This window comes from Scyliorhinus canicula, chromosome 20 (genome assembly GCF_902713615.1).
Source record: "Scyliorhinus canicula chromosome 20, sScyCan1.1, whole genome shotgun sequence".
NCBI lineage: Eukaryota > Metazoa > Chordata > Chondrichthyes > Carcharhiniformes > Scyliorhinidae > Scyliorhinus > Scyliorhinus canicula.
The window spans coordinates 58,099,816-58,123,147 of record NC_052165.1 but is presented as its reverse complement, the minus strand read 5'-3'; the positions used below and the strand labels follow the sequence as shown (position 1 = coordinate 58,123,147).

Genomic DNA, 23,332 nt, shown 5'->3' with positions numbered 1-23,332 from the left:
CAGATCATACTATCTCTGAGCATATCTTCTAAAACTGTTTCAAATTCAGTGTTCTGAAAGCTGATGTAATTCTGCTATAAAGTTAGCCGCTTTGATCCGCTTTTCGAATATTGCTATAAAATTTGAATCTTTAACCAATCACTAAGGGCTTCGGGTTATGGTGATTCTGGATCAGAGCAACTACATCTGCAAATGAAATATCCCGACTTCCACAGCATGGCCAGATTCTTCGTCAACGTATAAGTCTTTGCCATTCACACAGGAGAATAGAGCACTGTTATGCCTCATCTTCTATTCTATTTGCTAAAAAGAAATGTTGCAACCTCTCCATGTATTCAGCCTAGTCCTCACTTCTCTCATTGAACCCACTGACCCCCTCTGGTGTTGCTAGCTTGAAATTCCATTGAATAAACCCATGATGGAAAACTACCTATTCATGGAAATGCAACCTTGGGTTGCCATGCTGAACATTGAAGAACTTGGTTTTATTTTCTTGCCATTTTCTCATCATCGGCAAGATGTGGTAACATGAAACCACAAAGAAGATAGTCAAATGCATTGTTTAAAAGAATGACAATAACAGTAACTCAGCAGAACAGTAGTAACAGTAATAGCTACAAAAACAAGAACACTAGTAAAGCAAGTCTTGCTTACAGGCCACTCTCTTGCTAACTGATAAACCCTCCAAAGCCTGCACATGTTCAGAACCCTCAACAGATGCCAGGAAAATAATTACATAGGAGAAAGGCGTATAAGAACACACTGTACTCAAAATGACATTCTGTAACACACTAATTTAAGATGGCGATGAAAATAAGTTTTTTCTTTTGATGAATGTAAGAAAGTCACGTTTTATATTTTTTTCAGTGTTTTTGAAACCTGGGTTAAGATGCATACAGTCAGTATAACTGCTAGAGTGGCGATTGTGGTGTCATAAAAATGAGGCCATCAGTGATTTGCAGATGAAACGTTTTGCTAATGTATTTTGTGAACCATTTACTTGTTTATAGATAGCTAGTTAATGGAATATCGCTTACATTTGAAGGCCTCAGGAGTGTAGATAATTTGAGGGGTAATGGTTTGGGTTCTGGCCAAACAAGTCAAGAGACAAAAGAATGGCATGGGTACAGATAATAAAGTTAATGGGAGGAGTCAGTTGTCTGAAAAAGGCAGTTTGCCATAGAACTCTAATCTGAACAGAACTATTTCAGTCATGTCTTGAAAGGCTCTCTCTCCAAAGATTCTGCACAGCAAGTAGAAACCTGGTTGTTAAACTTTATTCATGAGCTGCATTTGAAATATATTGGGGACTTCAAAGCAAAGAAATGCAGTAGTAGGGAATAGACAGACAACCTATAACCATAATCGCAAGCCCTGTATGGTTCACAATAGTGCAGGGGGAAGTGAGTGACTCTGAAGATGTGGTACATGTACCACATGTGGTACCAACATGGACAGGGCAGGTATTGAAGTTGTAAGATCAGATTTTATGGTGCTTGGAATAAATTTGAAAGTTGGATTGCTCACAGTGCAATATATATATATAGGAATATCGTGGCAGGTTTAGGAATTTTGTTAAGGGTTTCTCTTTTACTTAAGAACGGTTTGTTACTAATGTGATTAATTTTATTTTAAGTTTGCTTTAACATAAAATATACCTATTGGTCAGTTATCACTCCTGTGATGCAATCATTGGGGCTGGTTTAGCACAGGGCTAAATCGCTGACTTTGAAAGCAGACCAAGGTAGGCCAGCAGCACGGTTCAATTCCCGTACCAGCCTTCCCGAACAGGGGCCGGAATGTGGCGACGAGGGGCTTTTCACAGTAACTTCATTTGAAGCCTATTTGTGACAATAAGCGATTTTCATTTTTCATTTTCAGAGAGCGGTGGAAACTGGGGCAATGAATATTTTTAAGCAAAGGTATATAGATTCCCGACCATCAAAGGACCCAAAGGTTATCTAGGTCAGTATGGAATTGAGGCCACAATCAGATCAATCCTGATCTTAAAGAATGGCTTACTCCTGCTCATTTGTATGTTTGCATGTAGTTGGCGAACATGATGTGTATATCACAATATATTGTGACATCCACTGCAGTCCCAAGGATCTGAAGTTTCTCCATCATTTTCGACTCTTGCTGGCATTTGGCACTGGGAGCAATCCAACTTTCAAATTTATTCCAAGCACCAGAAAATCTGATCTTACAACTTCAATACCTGCCCTGTCCATGTTGGTACCACATGTGGTACATGTACCACATCTTCAGAGTCACTCACTTTCCCCTGCACTGTTGTGCACCATACAGGGCTTGCGATTATGGTTATAGATTGTCCATCTCTTCCCTACTACTGAATTTCTAGGCTTTGCAGTCCCCTCCTGTACAGTCCTTTGCCCATTGGTGCCATTGTCTAATATCACATGCATGTACATGCACACACGTTTATATCTAAACACCACACTCGTGCATATAAAGCCTGTTTCTCACATACTTGCATGTGTATCAATGCCCATATACTATATCTGCTTGGGTTATACATGTCTATAAACACAGAAACACATGCACTTTATATACATGCGCCCTATCTGCAGGTCTATAAAAATTTATAGATATCAATACACATTGTAATATGCACAATGTAAGGAAAGTCCCATCTGAGCATCATTGCAGGTCCAATAGCTCAAATTTCAAAACTCAGCAGTAAGTAAATCGCAAAACAATTGAAATTTGTTTTAGAGAAATAATTTAACAAGAAATATGAAACAGCGTGAATCTACATTGTGATAAATGTAACAAACTACTGTTAGAAAACTAACTTTATAAAATTTCTGTTGACCAAATAAATTTCTCAACAGGGCAAACTGAACTTCTAAAAAGATATACCTATTGGTCATTTCTGTGCACATAAAATGCATAGCGCTTTCTGGAATAAAATATTTTCAGGCTCCAAGGCAGATTGACATTTTGGGTGTGATACAAATTCTGCTCTGATCTTGCTGTTCCATAACACTCATGGGCGGCCCTAGAAGTTGTATATTTGTGGTTTTGTGTGACACTAACCTTAAGGAATAATATATGATGTTTTAAATCTTCTAATGATATCAGAAGTTCCATCTGTTCTTGAAAATATGTTTATTGTTTTTAGAAAGAGACAAGAGGATAAACATTTCTTGATTTGAAAGATACATTCATTAAACGTTTTACAGCATAGGTCTTGATCTATATGTACAATACCTCACACACAAGTACAGCTCAAAAGGTTCATTACAATCTAGTTTGGATGTTAAAGCACAATCCCTTATTTTTAAATTACAGAAAACAACATCCCAATACATTCTTTTAGTGACAATAGGATTAATTTCACCACTGATCTACTATCATACATATCCTGATAACCGTCTTACTGGCAGCATTCCCCATGCAAATTGCATGCTATACAATATGTTGTTAGAGTTCTCTGCAAAAGTATAGGTGAATTGCTGAATACATTTCATGATAAAGTGCAAAATTAACTTATATTTTTCTCTTTAGGAATTTTATGCCATTGCCTGGCTTTCAACCTGTTTCTCAGAAACAGCATCCATCTATATTTACACACCTTCTGAAAAAAAGTACTTGATTTTAACCTGAGGAAAGAAAACTACGTAGACTCACAATATATACAATTCCATTACACTTTTAAATTGTTTTACTTGCTTTAGTTTGCAAAAGGCATTGATGACCTCTTCCCTGGAGATATACAAATAAACCCCTTTTAGCTATTTATGTTTAAGATTCTTGCATTTGAACATTGGATTGGCTAGTATCTCAAACAGAAGGCAAACTATCAACATGCAAGACACTAATGGCTAAGTTTACAGATGCAATAACATCCAACTCCCTGCTTTTGCATCACTGACCGAAATGACTAAGTTAAACTATACCACTGTGAGGGAAGCCAAGCACCAAGATCTAAATGCCTCCATAGATACATGGCACACAAACACCCAGATGTGAAACTCAACCATAGGTCACGAAATACAGTCAGATTTGACCTAAAACATCCTTTCAAATGTTACACCAACTACTTTTACATTATGCACCAAGTGTTGGGGTAACATTTCAAAAAACATATTTTAACTCAAATTTTCCAGTCAGTTGATGCTGTAATACAGTCAGCAACTTCTTTATAAAGGCTCTGTCAACATCCTTCCTGTTACGATGATATAATGTAAAACAAAGGAAATTCAACACTTCTTAATTTAGAGGGGAAAAAAGTAACAATTGGTATCACAAAAATGATAACTGAATAAAAACATTGTAAATAGTACATCTAAGTTCATTTAGAAAAACGGTTTAATCTCGAGGGTTTTGATAAAGCTTTAAATCTCTGATTTTGCTTCAGGAATCTGGGGTAGGCTTTGTTGGACATTCCTAGCTATCCATTAAATGCCACATGTGCTTGCAATATTTGTACATTATGTGATAAGAGAAGACACCATATTTGAAAGTGGACATTGCTCAGTGCCATTTTCATTAGATTATGAATGATCAGATTTATTGCTGTAAATAAGATACTTGTGGACAGTGGTAGAGTGTTTTGGTATCTGAATAATTACTCATTTCTTCAATGGAAGCACTTTGACGTTACTATTTACTATTTATATAAAATCAGTTTACTAACATATTCCTCATAAGCAGCATAGTATTAAAAGGCAACTCAGTTGCATCCAAAGGTGCTCTATGAGTTAAGCATTGTTATATTGAAAATTGGCATCAGGAGAAGGAAAGGAATTAAGGATGGCACACTATTACTAAAATAAATTTTTAGTTCCTAAATAAATTCAATGAAAATCTAATCAGTAAAACTGGTAAATTACAGTGTTGAGTGCTATCTAACCTCTCTAAAATGTTTCACATTACTAAAACGTACATTGCATTACTGTAACCAAACTTAAAGAATAATTATCTGCCTCAAATGGCGAAGGGAAAAATTTACACTTCCGTATTTTGTGATTCTCCTCTACCAGAATCATGTATTCTTAATGGGATTCCCTGTGATTTTACAATTAATTAGATCGACTTTGGCACAGTGAGCTTTGATTTGTCAATAATCCATGGTTTTGGATTACAGTTAGCGATCTGAAACCAGATGATTAACTCCAATGTATTCCTCTTTTAATGTACCTAAGATTCTTAGAACAAAGATATTGAGTGAATACCAGAACTGTTTGGGTACCATTATCAAGATTTCACATCCAGAAAAAACAAAAGCATGAGGGAAGAAATTAGTGATTGCATCGTGTCAGCTACATACATACCACGAAGTACCTCATTTGCATTGGTTGAGTCAAACTTCAGAATCGCTGTATTTGTTCTTCAATTTCTACAGAGCTGGGACAATACAGTTGCCTAAATTTACTACTGAATTAATTTAACAAACTCTTACTCTTCTTATTACTCAGACTTAATAAAAGTTTACATAAAACATATAACTAGGTTTATTTATCTGCAAAAATGAAAATGTCTAGTTGGCACAATGAAAATGCACCATCCAAACACTGTGGAACATGTATGATGACATCTTGGTTTTTGATTTATTGACTGCATAAATACCTATTAACTTATTAACAAAGAGGAAATAGTTGCTTCAGTTTTAGGATCATAGTAACTGACAGGAGAGGAAAGCATAGGCTAAAATAATTGGTTCTCTGAGTTGTAAATGTATTATAAATTCCCTTCCACTGCTGAACTTTAACTCTAGAATCTTAAATTCATAATTTAGCATTTGAAAGACACCTGCTGTGTTAAATCCAAATGTTAGAATTACCAGTAGGCGTTTTGAAAAATTAACTAGTGTATTCGATCTGGGGGCGGCATCGTGGCATAGTGTTTAGCACTGCTGCCTCAAGCACCAGGGACCCCGGTTTGATTCCGGCCACTGCAGTTTGCATATTCTCCATGTTTGTGTATGGTTCCTCCGGATGCTCAGGTTTCCTCCCACTGTCCAAAGATGTGTAGGTTAGGTGGGTTGGTCATGATCAATGCGCAGGGATAGGGCAGTGGAGTGGGCCTTAATGGGGTGCTGTTTCAGAGGGTCAGTGCAGACTCAATGGGCTGAATGGCCTCCTTCAGCATTGTAGGGATTCTCTGAAAAGTGAAGTTTAGAAATAAAAGGTAATACACCATTTGTCCTGGAAATAAAAGTAAAAATAAACAAGATAGGAGATGCAATATCAGTTATGCTGGATTTATCCTTTTCTGAGTGTTATTTTAACGATTTTGCCTCACCATGTGTGTTAATATTTTAATCTACAGGCTATTTCACACACAATTTCCTATATTTGATTAAGAGTCATTTGGTGGAAGGAAGGAATGTCCTTGTACAAAACCTCTGAAGGGCTCAAAACATTATGCATTTGACAAAAATCATTACACAATCCATGTACACTGTCATAAAACCTCTAGTAGAAAAATACAATTTTATGCAACTGAAGCACGGTTACACATTTAAGAAATAAGATGGTTCTCAAGCCCCAAACATGAAACAGATTACTACTGAGACAGAAGGCATGTGGCAGTTCCATTCAAATTTCTACATGAAAATACAAATATACAATTGCTCAATTTGTACATTATTATTATTGCTGGTTAAATACAAGTTGATATTGGCCACAGTAAGTAAAATAATCCACTAGTTTTTCCAGTTATCCACTGAAACATGGCATGGGGAAATATCCAGCAGTCATGAAATAAGCAAGTAGGTCAAGGCTTTTCATCACTCCACAGAATGTTTTAAAAGTGCGTCTCTCATGAAGATTTTCATCAATGTTGTAGAATCCCAGGACCTGCATAAACATTATAATCCATTCTGCAAAAATTTGTGATATTTTGAACTGTTATACAAAATAAAAACCGCTAGGATTTTCTGGCCAGTTGCTATTTCACAATATTCATTTTAATATCTGACTCTTAATAGAACTATGGTCTGACTTTAAAAAGGAGATTGCTTGTGCATAGTCACGATACATTCCCGGGGGGAAAAGTAGGGCAGTGAAAGTCTGAACAATCTGGATTTTAAAAAAAAATTATTTCATGGGGTGTGGGCATTGTTGGTTAGGGAGAATTTGTTGCTCATCCCCAAGTGCCCTTGAATGGAGTGACTTGCTAGGCCATTTCAAAGAGTAGTTAAGAGTCAACCACATTGCTGTAGGTCTGGGTCACATGTAATTCAGAGGTAAGGATGGTAGACTTCCTTCCTTACAAGGCATCAATGAACCAGCTGGGCAATCAATAATAGTTTCATTGTCACCATTATTGAGACAAACTTTCAATTCCAGGTTTATTAATATTTCACCATTTGTCATAGTGGGATTTGAACCCATGTCCGCAGAGCATTAGCGTAGGCCTCTGGTTTATTAGTTGAATGTCACTACCACTACACCACCATCTATGTTTTTAACCAAGGAAACAATACCACACACATCAGTGAAAAAAGTAATTGACCATGGGTCAAATCTGATGAGGAATTGGCATTAGAAAGGTTGGCTCTACTTACAAAGTTGATAAATTACCAAGGCCAGGTGGAATGCATCAGAAGATGCTGAAAGCAAGAGTGGAAATTATAGAGGTGCTGGCCATAATCTTGCAATCTTCCCGAGATACGGCAGGGATGGCAGAAGACTGGCGAATTTAAAACGTTAAACCCTTGTTCAAAAAAAAGGGTGTAGAGATAAACAAGTCAGTCAGTCAGTTTAACCTCAGTAGCGGGAAACTTTCTACAAATAATAATTTGGGATAAAATACAGTCATTTGGGAAAAGGAAAACTAACATGGATTTATTAAAGGTAAATTGTGTTTAACTAACTTTCCTGAGTTTTTTTGATGATTAAGAGAGTGCTGATGTAGCTTTCATGGACTTCCAAAAGGCACTTAAGAATGTGCCACATAATAGGCTTATCAACAAAATTGAGGCCCATGAAATAAAAGGGTCAGTGGTGGCACAGATATAAAGTTGGTTGAGTGACAGGAAACAGAAGTGGTAAACGGTTGATTTACCAGAACACATTTTGTTTCCCTGGGGTCACTACTAGGACCACTGCTTTTCTTGATAATGACTCAAACTTGGTTGTACAGGGTACAATTTAAAACTTTGCAACTGACAAAGCATTTGGAAATATTGAAGAGTGAGGATGTTAAAGACTTGAACAGTATTTAGACTGGTGGAATAGGTGGACATGGAGCAGAGGGAACATATAAAACTATAAACTAAAGGCAACATTCAAAAGGGGTGACAGGTTGAGAAAGTAGTGAAAAGGGCAAACAGGTCCCCAGGCTTTAGAAATGAAGACATAGAATACAAAAACGGAAGTTCCGATCAACCTTTATAAAATACGAGTTCGGCTTCAACTAGAGTACTGTGCCCAATTCGAAACATGTTACTTTAGGGATGACACAGTGGTTAGCACTGCTGCATCACAGCTCCAGAGTCCCGGGTTCAATTCCAGCCTCGGGTGATTGTCTGTGTGGAGTTTGCACTTTCTCCCCGTGACTGCGGGTTTCCTCCGGTTGCCTCCCACAGTCTAAAGATGTGCAGGTTAGGTGGATTGGCCATGCTGAATTGCCCCGTAGTGTTCAAAAGGTTAGGTGGGCTACTGGATTACAGGTGGATGTGTGGGCTTAAGTAGAATGCTCTTTCCAAGGACCAGTGCAGATTTGATGGGCCAAATGGCCTTCTGCACAGTAAATTCTATAGTATCAAAGATTTAGAACCAGAGCAGAAAAGATTTATGGGGTTTGTTCAGGGATGAGAAACTTCTGTTAAATGGATAGATTGGAGAACCTGGGGAGAAGAGAAAGTTGAGATTTGATAGACGTATTCAAAATCATGAGGGGTCTGGATAGAGTAGATGGTGAATTATATCCCCTTTGGCAGAGAGGTCAAGAACCAGAGGGCAGAGATTTAAGGTGACCGGCAGAAGAACCAAAGGCAGCAGGAGGCCACATTTTTTTATGCAGTGAAATATTAGGATCTGTCTGTACTGGCTGAGAAGGTGGCAGATTAGAAAAGGGAATTGGATAAACATTTGAAGAGGAAAACATTTTGCAGGGAGAGGGGCATGTGAGTGGGAGTAGCTAAAATTGCAGGGTATTGATTCAGCAAGTCAAATGGCCTCCTTCGGTGCTGTAACCATTCTATGAATTAGTGCCAATCATTTGAAAGATACATTTCTTTTGCACCTCCTTGAAGGTCACAGGGATAAAATTTGCTCTAAAATGATCAAAAAAGTACCCCCCATTTATGTATTTAACAGAAACATGATAAATTTCAAATCTGAATAACATTTCCTCATTGTTTCACTCCAATGAAAAAAAAATCTTTAATTTTTTTCTCATCAAGGGCAAAGCAATTTTGAGTCTGAAATAAGCACTTTTTAAAAAAAAACTCCCATAGGGCTTGCCAATTTGCAGTTGGCAAGTGCAGGAATTAGAAGATCACGCAGGAAGACATTTCTGCCAATTTTGAAGAAATAAAGACATTTAGGGTTACATTCTTAAAAGTAGAGACAGATTAGCTCTACGTTTATTAGAGGTTGACCACAACCAATAAGCGCATTATTCACTATTCCTTTGTATTTGATTGTGGCTCATACTTTTGTTTGGATTTTTAATTAAGATTTAGCATCCATCTTTCCGCTTATTCTCAATAAAGGAGTAGAGACCTGACAGCACTGATCTCTGCCCAATCTTGTAAATTAACTTTCAAATCAGAGGGGGTAATTTTCCGGCTGCATTGCACGTAGTGCAAGTCTGGCTATGACGGCAAAATTTCAGGAGAGGTCTGGAATGGGATTTGCGCTGGCGCCAAACAGTTTGCGATGTTCCCCCGTGAGGGCACGAACCTGATTGTCACTCATTTAAATGGATTTTAGTATTAAAAATTGGCTTAATACCGGGAACATGCAATGTTCTCACCCGCCAATGTGATGTGGTGCTGGCAGGAATGACCTTTGATCTCCACAAAGGGAGCACAGATGGAATGACCACCGTGAGATGGGGGGGGGGGGGTGGCTCTTGGTATCCTGGTGCAATGCCAATGGACTGGGCCTGAAGGAAGCAGGGGCCTGAAGAGGGCAGGTCATATAGGGCGACCCATTGCAAGCGATACCCAATACCACTATGTTCGGGAAGCGGGGCCAGCGATCTATTTTCAGGGTGGGTATTTAACTTCACTGACTTTGGGCTGTGAAGCCAAACTTGCTGGTGTTTCGGGCCCCTCACAGTGATGGTGTAAAACAGGCCCCACCCCTTCAAAGGAAAAATGTCAAAGTGTGGGAAGATCTCAGCAGGAAACCTGCCCCTGGGAGAAACGGGCTGGCTTTTTGACTGAACCTGACATTCTGTGGGAAAATCCCATCCAGAATCTCACTCAAGATTAAAAAGCATTCTAAGGTTGAATATGATAACCACCTTTTACTTGTTCTTTATACTCCTGAATAAATTAGATTAAAACCATCACAGTGTGGAAAAATGAAATTATATTTTTAGGAGATAAGCAGATAAAGAAATATTGAAGAGTTAACATTATAAATTGTTAAACAATTGCTAGCCAGTGTATTTGCTTTTCTTAGTGGGTCTGGATTCTCTTTCAACTGCTGGGTAACAAGAATTGTACTATAATAATAGATTCCAATATATTCTGTTTGAAAATTTCACATTTTAGAATAGTGGTTTTCCCTTTCTCTGTGCAAAGTACACAACAATATGTAAGTTACAATTATTTAATATTGTGTATTCTTAAAATTTATTTTGACTAATTTACGGATGCAAACATAATGAGTTGCATAGTTTTAATTATTGTATGCAAAAATTGTAAATAATTACAAATTTTGAAAGCAAGAGGTTGCGTGAAATACCAGCAGAACTTTCGCACTGATTGTTGAATGCAATGATTAACAGTTTTGGATTTACTTATGAGAAATTGATCCTTCCGTAGTTAAATTTGCAGTAAACTATGAGGTTTTCATCTTATGTTGGAAAACAATTGAATAGCGTAATTATTGAGCCATATATGTTGCCAAATAGCAAATTAAATAATCTGAATTGTTACAAGCAAAATATATACAGGATTAATAAATCCAATTCATTTCAAAATATGCTTTAAATCTGCGCAGGTACCATATACTATGTTGTTTCACAAGGCACACCATTTAGTCAATCATGTTAGAGAAGCACCGTGTATTTAGTGATTAATTGACTCAGAAGTAATCTTTGCACTCCTAATTATTCTTAGTAACTGTGATTTATAACCTCTGGTATTGCTAAAAGACTGCAATAACATTAGTACATATCCCTGTAAATTTCCTGTAGAAGTGGATGTAAGAAAGTGTCTGCCTCAGTCTTTTTGATCTTCTGGACAAGTTGAGCATGCTCTGTAACCAGCTGGCGGAGGTCAGCCATCTTTTGGAGAAGTTTGGGAAACAGGTAGATGGCATCAGGATGGTTGCTATGCAGGTGGAGGCGAAGGGCTTGAACAATAGTTTCCTGCATCTGTTCAATCTGTGATACATTAACCAGACCTGGTCGATCTATTAAAAAAAAGATGTTACATTCTGTATTTTAATTTTGCAAATTATTATAAAATATACCTTAAACTGCAATCTAATCGACATTTTTAAAATTGGGAATATTAAAGCATTTGTCTTCAGCCTCTGCCAGTAGCTCCATACTCATTTCATTTCATTTTTCATACACTTGCCACGAACAGCATTCCATATCCCAGCCACTGTTTCAGACAATTCACAATCTCCTCTACACTGATGATCCCTCATGTGTGTGCTCCTCTAATTTTTGCCCATTGTGCATCCACCTACTTTAATCACTCCACCACTGGTAGACATACTTTCAGCTGTCCACAGCCTAAACTCTGAAATTCCCTCCCTAAAACTTTTCAGCTCTTTACCTTTCTTTCTTCCTTTAAGATGTTCTGTAAAACCTGCCTCTTTGGCCAAGTCTTTCGTCATCTGTTGTAACATGCCCTTATGTAGTTTGGTATCAAATTTTGTCAGCATGGGCCTGTGAAGCACCTTGAACAACCGCCAATATACATTAGGAAGTATGCCAAATTCACGAGCCAAACATCCCGTCAATCTCTGGGGCTGATATGATGCAGCTATATTTTTTTTCAAATTTTCATGTGTCCTGTTGGGGAAAGCCACGCCAACTATATGAAAGTTCTGCTCTTTGGGAAGTGCTTTTCCTGAAAAGTCAGAGGTATCTCAGAACAAGGAAAATTGATCTAAGGGATACAGATTCTGTGTTTGCAGGCCATGCAAATAAGATATGTTTGGTTGGGAAATTCAGAATTCTATTCTGCACAGGAAACTTTCAACTTATAGGGGAAGAAAAATTTGGAAATGAATTCTTCAAATAGATAAGAAGGACATGAATATGTAACATACATTTTACTTGGATGATATCAGGAATAAGGGGTTAGTTATGATGAAATACTTCAAAATATGCTTTTTGTGCAGGGAAATTGGAGTAACGAATTGGATTGGAGCATTGATTTGTTTGGCTTTGGTGGTTTGCAATGAGGAGGAATGTGTCTCACAATTTTGAAGGGCCTACGGTTAAATCCTTGTTAATAATTCCCGATGGTGAGAGCATGTATGTATGTAGGAAACGTGCATCTTGAAATCCTCTCAAATGATGATGATGCCCTTTATAATCATTGTTTGTTTCCCCCACAGGTGAAACCTCGGCCAATGTAGGCACCAGCCCTGAGGGGCCAACTTCTGAGGAGGCGGAGGGAGCCTCAGAAGGTGCATCCTTGTGCAGCACCTAGCACCAGCAGAGATGCATGCGCACATCACAGTCACAGGACCAACTGTTGAAGGCCGAGATAGTGCAGGCCTCTGTCACCTGATCATTTCCCACCTCACCTAAACTGTATTTTCATAAGTTTGTGATGTAATCAGGATCGACAAGGTCAGCAGGAGTTGACTGGCAGAGCCAAACCTAGTGAGAGCTAAACCATAATAATTATGCTCTCTGATTTGGAATAATTTATTTATTGAATTTGGATTTTAAAAATTATCAACTATTCTTGACCTCCATTCCTCTCGCACACACTCACATCCAACTCCTGCCATAAACCACCCACCCCCCCCACCCCTGCCAGAACCTACTCTTAATACTCCTAAATTCTCAGTAAGCTTCACTCTGGTGAAATTATATTTTTATGCGAGGGCAAAAATGTTCTGTTCCATATAGCTTTACATAACCTAAATTGTTAAAGCTTGGCAAACGTGATTTCTAAAGTAATATTTCCCTTCAAGGAACTAAAATTATGGAATGCCAATTCAGTTATAAAGTAAAAGAAAAACAGATTAGTGGCAAGATATTACAGATTGATATGATATATAATATATTACCTATTAATACACAATTAAGCTAACCTATCAATATTACATTTTGTTCAAACCTGTGAAGAAGTTAAAATAGACTTTTAAAAGTTACAGCTGAAGTCTACAAAGTCCTCAAATGCATCCAAAATCAATTTAGGGAACTAAAGAAGCAAAAAGGAATCCTTTGAAGTTATGAGGCAAACCTGCAACAATTTCAAGCTTTATCTCATTGGCTATCAACTCAGGTTCCAAAGATGTAGCAATGCAGATTTTAAACTACTAACAGGAAATAGGGTGCAAATATTTAAAGAAACATCACAAAGATACACGGGAATAGCTCCAGGAATGAGGAACTTTAATTATGAAGATAGATTGGAGGAGTTAGAGCTGAGAGGTATTAAAAACCATAAGGGGACAGGACAGTGTAGAGAGGGTAAAATTACTACTCGTGAAAGGATCAAGAAAGAGCAGGCACAGACTTAAAGTAATTGGCAAAAGATACGAGAGAAACTTGACGCACAGCATGTTGAGATCTGGAGTGCTCTGCCTGGTGAATGTAGGTTTAATCAAAGCATTCGAAAGGGAATCAGGCTGCTATTTGGAAAGAGTGGAGAAGGCAGGATAATGGCACTAAAGCAATTGCTCATTCGAAGAGCTAGTGCTAATATGATGGACCAAAAGGCTTCCTACACTGTAATTCTGATATTTAATCTGAGAAACAAGTACCAGATTAAACTAATTTAACCTGGAAACAGTTATCAGCAGAAATTATTTTCCAATATTTCAACTTTACAAAGTCAGTTAGTTACTTTATATCATCTACCTGTGAATTACAGAAACATATATCATTTTACAAAAAAGGGATATTCCCTTGAAAAACTCAACTCACTTGGCCCAACCAGTACATCTGGGTTACCAAAATAAATTAAAAAACATCTGAATATTATGTAGTGGAAAAGGGAACTTAAGGACACTTGGTGTCATTGGTGAATTATGGAAATTCACTGTCATATCAACTACCAGGCTGTCACAGGAGTAGTTAAATAACAATGCTAGTCCCTTTTTATGCTTCACTATATATCCCAACGTCTTCATAGTAAAAACCGTAAACATCTACCACCTTTAACATTCACTCTCTCCACCACCACCTTATAGACCAGTAAGCCTAATGTCAGTAGCGGTGAAAATTCTAGAATCCATTATCAAAGATTTTATAGCAGCGCATTTATTAAACAGTGGCAGGATCGGACAGTCAGCATGGATCTATGAAGGGGAAATTATGCTGGAGAAATCATGCTCGACAAATCTACTGGAATACTTTTCAGGATGTAACTAGTAGAGTAGATGCAGGGGAACCAGTCTACATTTGGACTTTCAGAAGGCTTTTTGACAAAGTCCCGCAAAAGAGATTAGTGTGTAAAATTAAAACGCAAGGGAACAGTGGTAGTGTATTGAGATGGATAGAAACGAGTCAGAATGAATGGGCCTTTTTCAAACTGGTAGGCAGGGATTGCTGCTAGAATCCAGCTATTCATAATATATATTGATTCAGGTGAGGAAACAAAATGTAATACCTCCAAATTTACAGATGTCACCAAGTTGGTGGGAGGGTGAGCAGTGAGGAGGATGCAGAGATCCTTCACTTGTCCTTCAATTGGACAAATTGAATGAGTGGGCAAATGAATGGCAGATCCAGTATAATTTGGATAAATGAGAGGTTATCCACTTTAATGGCAAAAACGAGATGGCAAATTACCTGAATTACCATAAATTAGGAAAGGGGAAGGTGCACCAATACACCAATCACTGAAGGTAAGCATGCAGGTACAGCTGGCGGTAAAGATGGCAAATGGTATGTATGCAGGCCTTCATTGTGAGAGGATTGGAGTACAGGAGCAGGTTGTCTTGCTGCAATTATACAGGGCCTTGGTGAGGCCACACCTGGAATATTGTGTGCTGTTTTGGTCTCCTTATTTGAGGAAGAATGTTCTTGCTTTAGAGGGAGTGCAGTGATTCCTGGATTGGCAGGACATCAGTTAGGATTGTAGTCACTAGAGTTCAGAACAATGGGGGTGGGGGGGGGGGGGAGAAGTCTCATAGAAACCTATAAATCTCTAACAGGACTAGGCAAGGCAGATGCAATAAGGATGTTCCCAATGGTAGGTGTCGAGAACCAAGGGTAACAGTCTGAGGATACAGTGTAGACCATTTAGGACAGAGTTCAGGAGAAATTTCTTCACCCAGAGTGATGAGCCTGTGGAACTCATTACTGCAGGAGGTAGTTGATGCCAAAACATTGCATGCTGTCAAAAAGCAATTATATATAGCTCCTACAGTGAAGGGAATCAAAAGAATATGGAAGTAAAGCAGATTACGCTGAGTTGGATAATCAGCCATGATCATAATGAATGGCGGAGCAGGCTCCAAGGGTCGAATGGCCGCCTCCTGCGCCTATGTTTTATGTTTCTATTATAGCGTCAGGAGTGTGTAATATTTACAAGATGCACTGCAACAATTTGCTGAGAATTCTTTGGTAGTATCTTCAAACCTGCACCCTCTACTTCTAGGATAAGTGCAGCAGACGCAAGGTTACACCATCCCCTGTAAGTTCCTCTCCAAGTCAGACAATTATATTGCTGTGTCTTCATTGTCGCTGGGTCAAAATTCAGGAACTCCCTCTCTAGCAGCATTTTGGGTCTACCTACACCAAACGGCCGACAACAGTTCAAGGCGGCAGCTCACCACCATCTTCTCGTGGGCAATTAGGGATGGATAACAAACGCTGGCCGTGGCAGCAACGCCCATATCACATTAATAAATGAAACAAAAGTATAAAGTTCACGAACAGAAACCAGCTGAGCAAACACACAGTTTACTGTTAGTTATCTGATGAAACACCTTAAAAACCACACATCAGTAGATGACGGTAGCCAAATGCAGCCAAAGTAAATAGCAATTTTCATATTATTGTACAGCCGTACATGGTAATATAATAAAGCTGAATTCTAAGGGTTGAATCTTCCTCTCAGCTCAGTAAGAAAAGATTGGAAGAAACTCATTTTATTTCAAAGCAGATTGCTGTTAATGAACTTAAAGCAGAATTTGGTTGGATATCTTTCAAGAGTAGACTTTCTCCCAGTTATCTTTTAATCAACTGAAGCCAATTAAATCGCAGTAGAAAAAATGAGATACAAGTTGACAGGACATCTTACACATCATTATGGTGCAATGCATGAGAACAAATACACAATCAGCTCAATGGAATAATCAACTTATCTTTGAAAGACAGATCCCTATGGTGAATCACTGCTTTAAAAATACATTATAAACAGAATCTAATAAAGACATCGGAAGGTCTGAAAACATTTTATATTTACCTTTCTAAATGTTAGACTCCTTAGCAGGCTTTCCATTTTCTTTTTGCAAACTCTCAAGTTTGCCATGCTTTTAATCGGCACTTCGATACCTTTGCATCACCAGTTAAAATGGTGCGCAGGTGAAAATCCTATTTACACCCCCATTTAAGTGCCGAACCCAACCTCCGTAGGGGAAGATGTGCATTTTGAAAAATTTGAATGAATCTGGATTGCTGATTATTTATTAAAATTCGCACCACACAAGTCCTCAAGACATTCAATGACATTACCATCGCTAAATTAATCATCAACAACATCCTAGGATTACCATTGATCATAAAATGAACTGGATACGCCAGTGTCTCCTGGGGCGGCAGAGGTTAGTACTGCTGCCTCCCAGTTCAACTCTGACCTTGGGTGACTGTGCATTCTCCTAGTCTCTGCGTGGGTTACTTCCAAGTGCTCCGGTTTCCTCCCACAGTTCAAAGATGTGTAAGTTAGGTGCAATGACCATGCCCCTTAGTGCCCAAAGGTTAGGTAGAGTTACAGGGATAGAAAGGAGGAGTGGGCCTGGGTGGGAAGCTCTTTCAAAGGTACAGACTCGAATGGCCTTCTTCTGCACTGTAGGTATTCTATAATTTGTTGGATTTTAACCTGGTGTGTTGTAAGACCTCTTACTGCGCCCACCACAGTCCAATGCCAGCATCTCCAAATCATGGCTACAAGAGCAAGTTAAAGCCTTTGCACCATTTATAAATATACTAGTCAGATGTGTGATAGAACACTCTCCACTTACTTGGATGAATGTAGCTCCAGCAATGGTCAAGAAGCTCAACACCATTCATAACTGGGAAGCACACTTGATTCGCATCTCATCCCGTACCAGCCTCCCCGGACAGGCGCCGGAATGTGGCGACTAGAGGCTTTTTCACAGTAACTTCATTGAAGCCTACTCGTGACAGTAAGCGATTTCCATTTACAAATATAGAAAATTGGAGCAGGAATAGACCATTCGGCCCTTCAAGCCTGCTCTGCCATTCATTATGATCATGGCTGATCATCCAACTCAATAGCCTGTTCCCGCCTTCCCCCCCATATCCTTTGATCCCTTTCGCTCAAAGAACGATATCTATCACCTTCCTGAAAACATACAATACGGCTTCAACTGCTTTCTATGGAAGCGTATCCTACAGACTCACCACTCTCGGTGATGCAATATCCCTATCTCAGTCCTAAATGGTCTACCCCATATCCTCAGACTGTGACCTCTGGTTCTGGACTCCCCCACCATCTTAAACACCCTTCCTGCATCTACCCTGTCTAGTCCTGTTGAAAGAGAGTTAAGTGCTGTCAATTTCCAGCTGGCCACTTCAAAAGCATTCGAGCGTGAAGGGTGGTGATGGGAAAGCACTCAACTCTCATTGAAGTGGTTGATGTTTGCAAACACCAGTTACTCAACCGTGAAGAAGATGAATGAAGCAAGGTTGACAGCTGTGTGTGTGGAAGGTGTCAATCACAGCCTAGTAAGGGAAATGAAAGAATTGCTTGCAGCTCAAGGATCTGAGGGGGTTTAAACATAGCTGGTTTCCCTTTCCAGGAATTGCCCAGATGAGTGTCACAACAGTATTGTTTTCCACTGATTGGTGTCTGGGCTGCTTTGTAGTTTCCAGACAGAGGTCTCTTTTCTGGGGAGCTGCCTGTAAGGGGCGTCTTCTGGGGGAGGGGGGGGGGGGCGGGGGGAGGCACTTTCAGACAGGGTCTCTTTACTGGGGAGCTTCCAGGCAGGGGTCTCTTTATTTATTGGGTCTCTGATGGTGCAGTGGGCTGGGCAGGTCTTGCATAGTTGGGGGGGGGGGGGGGGGGGGGGGGGGGAAAGGAGATGAGGGTGGCCCTCGGATGGGCATTGGGGACAACTTGGTCAACCATGTCAGGGCTACATTTGTCCGTACCCGTTGTAATCCTCACACATGTGATTCCCGGCACAGAGGGCTGGAGAATCACACGGGCCCGGAGAACATCATGCCTGGCCTGATAAATGAGAGGGTCATTGAGAACCACTTGCATCCTCCCGCTGATGCGGGGTGCGAACTCCAGAGTATTGGAAACCTTTTCCTTCATTAACGCAGGATTCACACCTCACCTGTGCTACTGGTAGCGTTTGCCGGAGAATCCCGTCCATTGTGAATAGCTGGGGTCGCAGCACCGGTCCCCGCGATGCCCTAGGATTCATTGCCTGCCATTCGGAAAAAGACCCGTTTATTCCTCTTTGCTTCCTGTCTGCCAATCAGTTTTCTACCCATCTCTATACACTATCCCCAATCGCATGCACTTTAATTTTACACTCTAATCTCTTATGTGGGACTTTGTTGAAAGCATTGCAACAACTCTCTTCTTCAAGAACACGTGCAAAACTCACGATGACTACCATTTAGACGGGCGAGGGTAGCGACAATAACCGGGTGTTTGGGCGCACATCTAGTCGTTTTTCTGGACCTTTGGGGGAGTTTTTCACTGACAAATCCCATATTTTGAATTTTTCCTGTAGTGGGGGAACTAAAGATGTTGGCAAGACCGGCGTATGGGGGGCCATAGTAGTTAGCACTGCTAGTGGCGCACTGCCTGGGAGCTTTACCCTGTACCCACACGGGGTCTCCAATGACCTCAGAGCTCCCCCCCCCCCCCCCCCCCCCCCCCCCCCCCCCCCCCCCCCCCCCAATCACGTATGGTTACCCTATTTGGAGACCGGTACTTACTCGCGCCAGCATGGGTGAATTCAGGGAGCCAGGAGAGAGCGGCCTCGAGCAGACACGCATACTTAAATGAGTTTAATGACTCATTTAATATCCCGATCTGGATCAGAGTCAGCAAAGCAGTGATCCAGATAGTGTCGGGCATAGTGGGCTGGGTGCATCACGCGCGGTTCGGTGCCCACCATAAAACCAGGTTTTGGCCTCTCCCTCTATGCAGCCGACGTAATGGACTTGGTGCCAGGCATAGTGCAGTGGGAAAGTCAGGCTTTGTATCGATGTTGCACTTTTAATGCAGTTAAATGTCCAATGGGAATACCAGCATCTACATGTTTCCCTCAAACACACATACAATGTGGAAATATATTATCTCTCTTTCCACGTTTCAACTGGGTAAATCCGGAAACTCTACTTAACAGCATTGTGTGATTACCTACACCACATGGACTGCAAGTGGTTGAAGAATGTGGCTCAACAACACCTTCCCATGGTTATTTAGGGATGGGCAATAAATGCTGGCCAGGCCAGTAATGCCCACATCCATGGTGGAATATATAAAAATCTACAGCAGCCAAATATCCCATTTAGCAAACAAATTTGACATGAAGATATTAAGACAGGTGGACAAAAGATTTAATGAGCACCTTAAAAGAGGAGAGATGAAGAGCTTGAGGGGGTTAGGGAAGAAATTACAGAATTTAGTGGCTAAGCATCTGAAGATTAGTTGTTAATAGTAGTGTGATGGGAAAGAGGTCAGATTGGAGGAGCGCAAAGATCAGAAAATCGTATAGCATAGAATTGGGCCATTTGGCCTCTTGTGCCTGTCTGAGCTCTTTGAAAAGGCTGTCTCACACCCCAGGTTCTCCATAACCCTGCAAATTTATTCTCTTCAAATATATGACCAATTGCCTCTTTAAAACTTTTTTTCGAAACTGATTCCCCCACACTTTCAGGTAATTATTTGGATTTCAGAACAGCCCCTTATCTGAAAGAAATTCTCCTAATTTCGCCTCCAGTTTATTTGGTAAGGGAAACAGTTTGTCCCTATGTGCTCTATCAAAATCCATTAGAATTTTGAATACCTGCTATTAGGTCTCCCCCGTCCTTTCTCCTCAAAGGAGACCAATCCCAGTTGCGTCAATTTCTTGCAATAACTTCAGTTTCTTATCCCGGGTACCATCTTGATAACTGTCCTCTTTACTTTCTCTACGATCTTGATATCTTTCCTAAAATGTGGTTTCCAGAATTGTACCCAGTTCACAAATTACATTCTTCTTTTTGTATTCAATGCTCCTCTTTATAAAGCCAAATATCCCATTGGTTTTCCTAACTGCCTTTTCAACTTGACCTGCCCGAGGATTCGTACACGTACTCCATGTCACATTTAACCCCATTACATTGCTTTATTTGCCTATTTCCGCAGTATGCCTACAGCCTCCAAGTTTCTGTCCTGATTATTTACTATATTATCAACTTTTGTATTATCAGGGCAGCACGGTGGCCTAGTGGTTAGCATAGCTGCCTCACGGCGCTGAGGTCCCAGGTTTGATCCCGGCTCTGGGTCACTGTCCGTGTGGAGTTTGCACATTCTCCCCGTGTCTGCGTGGGTTTCGCCCCCACAACCCAAAAATGTGCAGAGTAGGTGGATTGGCCATGCTAAATTGCCCCTTAATTGGAAAAAAATAATTGGGTAATCTAAATTTAAAAAAAAAACTTTTGTATTATCAGCAAACTTTGAAATGACCCCAGTCCAGGTTTTTTTTATTAAAGAAAAAGCTACCCCAGGAGGCCCCCACTGCATACATCTCTCCATTCAAAGAAAATCTGTTCACTGCTACTCTCAGACATATTTTGTGAACAATCAAGCACCCAAATAACCGCAGCCCCTTTCATACCACCACCTTTTACTTTCTGAAAAATCTGCTATGTGGCCTTTTAAAATTCCAATATATAAGTCTACTCCACTACCTTCATTAACGTTATCTGTAATTTCATCAGAGAACTCAAATCAAGATATAATTTGCCATAATAATTCCATGCTGACTATTCCTAATTGACCCATGATTCTCTAAATGAGAATTACTTTTGATGGAACATTGTGGGACTAGAGGAGTTTATATACTGAGAAGATGGCAAGGCCATGAATGAAGAATGAGACTTTTAACCTGCAGGCTTCTTTGAACTTGGAGCCAATGGGGAGCCATAAACAGAAGGGTGAACAGGATTTGGTGCAAGTTAGGACAGAAGCAATAGAGTTTTGGATGAGCAGAAATTTATGGAGGTTGCAATGTGGTTTCAATCTGAAACAATGGGAGATTAACGTTTCTTTCTACAGACTAAATGAACAAGTCTGCACCCAACTTAATTTTCTAAAACAAAGTTCGCAAAATTCTTCTCTGTTTATTTGCATAATTAAATCATAAATCCACTTACATAGAACATCCCATTTCATGGAGTATTTAATTATCAGTTTATAGTAATTTATTCAAATTATCCTGATGCTAGCCAAGTATTTGTCCAAATATTTTCGACTGGGATTAATTAACACACTGGCTGGAATTCTCTGGCTATTGTGATTCACTGTTCCCGCTGGGAGTGTAAAACGCCCACGGGTTTTCCGGCGGTGCAGGGTGGCTTCAATGGAAAATTCCTTTGCCAAGCGGCAGAAGTAGTGAATCCCGCTGGCACGGAATGGCACGCTGCCGATAACAAGGGGCTGGGGAAACGGAGAATCTAGCCCACTGTTATCTGAAGGGATTTTATTCGACATATTTCCTACTTTGGGGAGCACTAATTTTGTTCTAAACTCCAGCCACACTTGTAACATACTAATTTTATGTTGGCATCTTTTAGATCTACATATATGTCAACATAATCTTCATTTTTGATCTTGGATGATAAACTGTAATATTCCAGTTCTTCAATAAAACATTTTAATGCGCGAGTTGCTCTTCATCTTTTAAACTTCCAAGTCCTGGAATCATCCTATTTTGCTCTGCCCTCTGAATGTCCTTTCAAAGGTTGTAACTCCAAATCTACCTCAGTATTTTAAATGTTTGCTTGATATACACAAGATTAAAATATTTTGTTTCACTTACAATAACATTTACTTAGATGCACCTTAGTACTTGATTAGCCTTGCTGATAAAAAAAAACCTCATTTATTGGATGCATTTGGTTAATGGTCAACAAAACCATAACATCTCTTTGCAAATGTTACTCTTTAACTGCCTGCATATGATTCATATTACTTGTTTCAATATACATTCTCCTTGGTGTCCTGGCTAATACTTATCCAAAAACCAACACCACCAAAACAGATCATTTGGTCATTAATTCACTGCTGTGCACAAACCTATTTCCTACTTTACATAGACTATGGAGAAAAAGTGCTTTTACTACCTGTAATGCAAAGGTGCTATATAAATACAAGTATTTTTCTTCTTTTTGGTTTTACGTCCGCTTTAGATTCTCCATAGTTACCGCTCAATTGGCCATCAAAGCTATCATCAGCCAGTTTGTACACTATAGTCACATACGTGAATTTTATTAGTTAATGTTACCGCCACTGATTTATTCCATTCCCATGTTCACCTTTACTTCTACATGAATGTTTCTGAATTTGTTGTACCCACATTCATAAGCTTACTTACTGCTCCCTAAAACTCTATTGGTTGCTTCTCATCACTATATCCTTACAGACTCAAACCTCTCCTCTTTATCCATCTCTAATTCTATACTTTTAATTACTCACCATCTAACTTCACCTCCTAACTGTTAACCCACTTCCCCATAGCCTACAATCCCTATAATTTCCAGTACACCATTGCATTACTCTTTC

General features: G+C 39.6%; 1 protein-coding gene across 1 annotated transcript in view; it reads right to left on the bottom strand.

Moving 5' to 3' along the window:
- Positions 1-9,318: 9,318 nt before the first annotated feature.
- Positions 9,319-23,332, bottom strand: part of pparab (peroxisome proliferator-activated receptor alpha b) — a 107,862-nt gene continuing 93,848 nt past the window's right edge. Inside the window, 1 exon segment of the mRNA XM_038779964.1 lies at positions 9,319-11,567. Coding sequence (XP_038635892.1) covers positions 11,320-11,567 — 248 coding nt within the window. The 3' untranslated portion in view covers positions 9,319-11,319.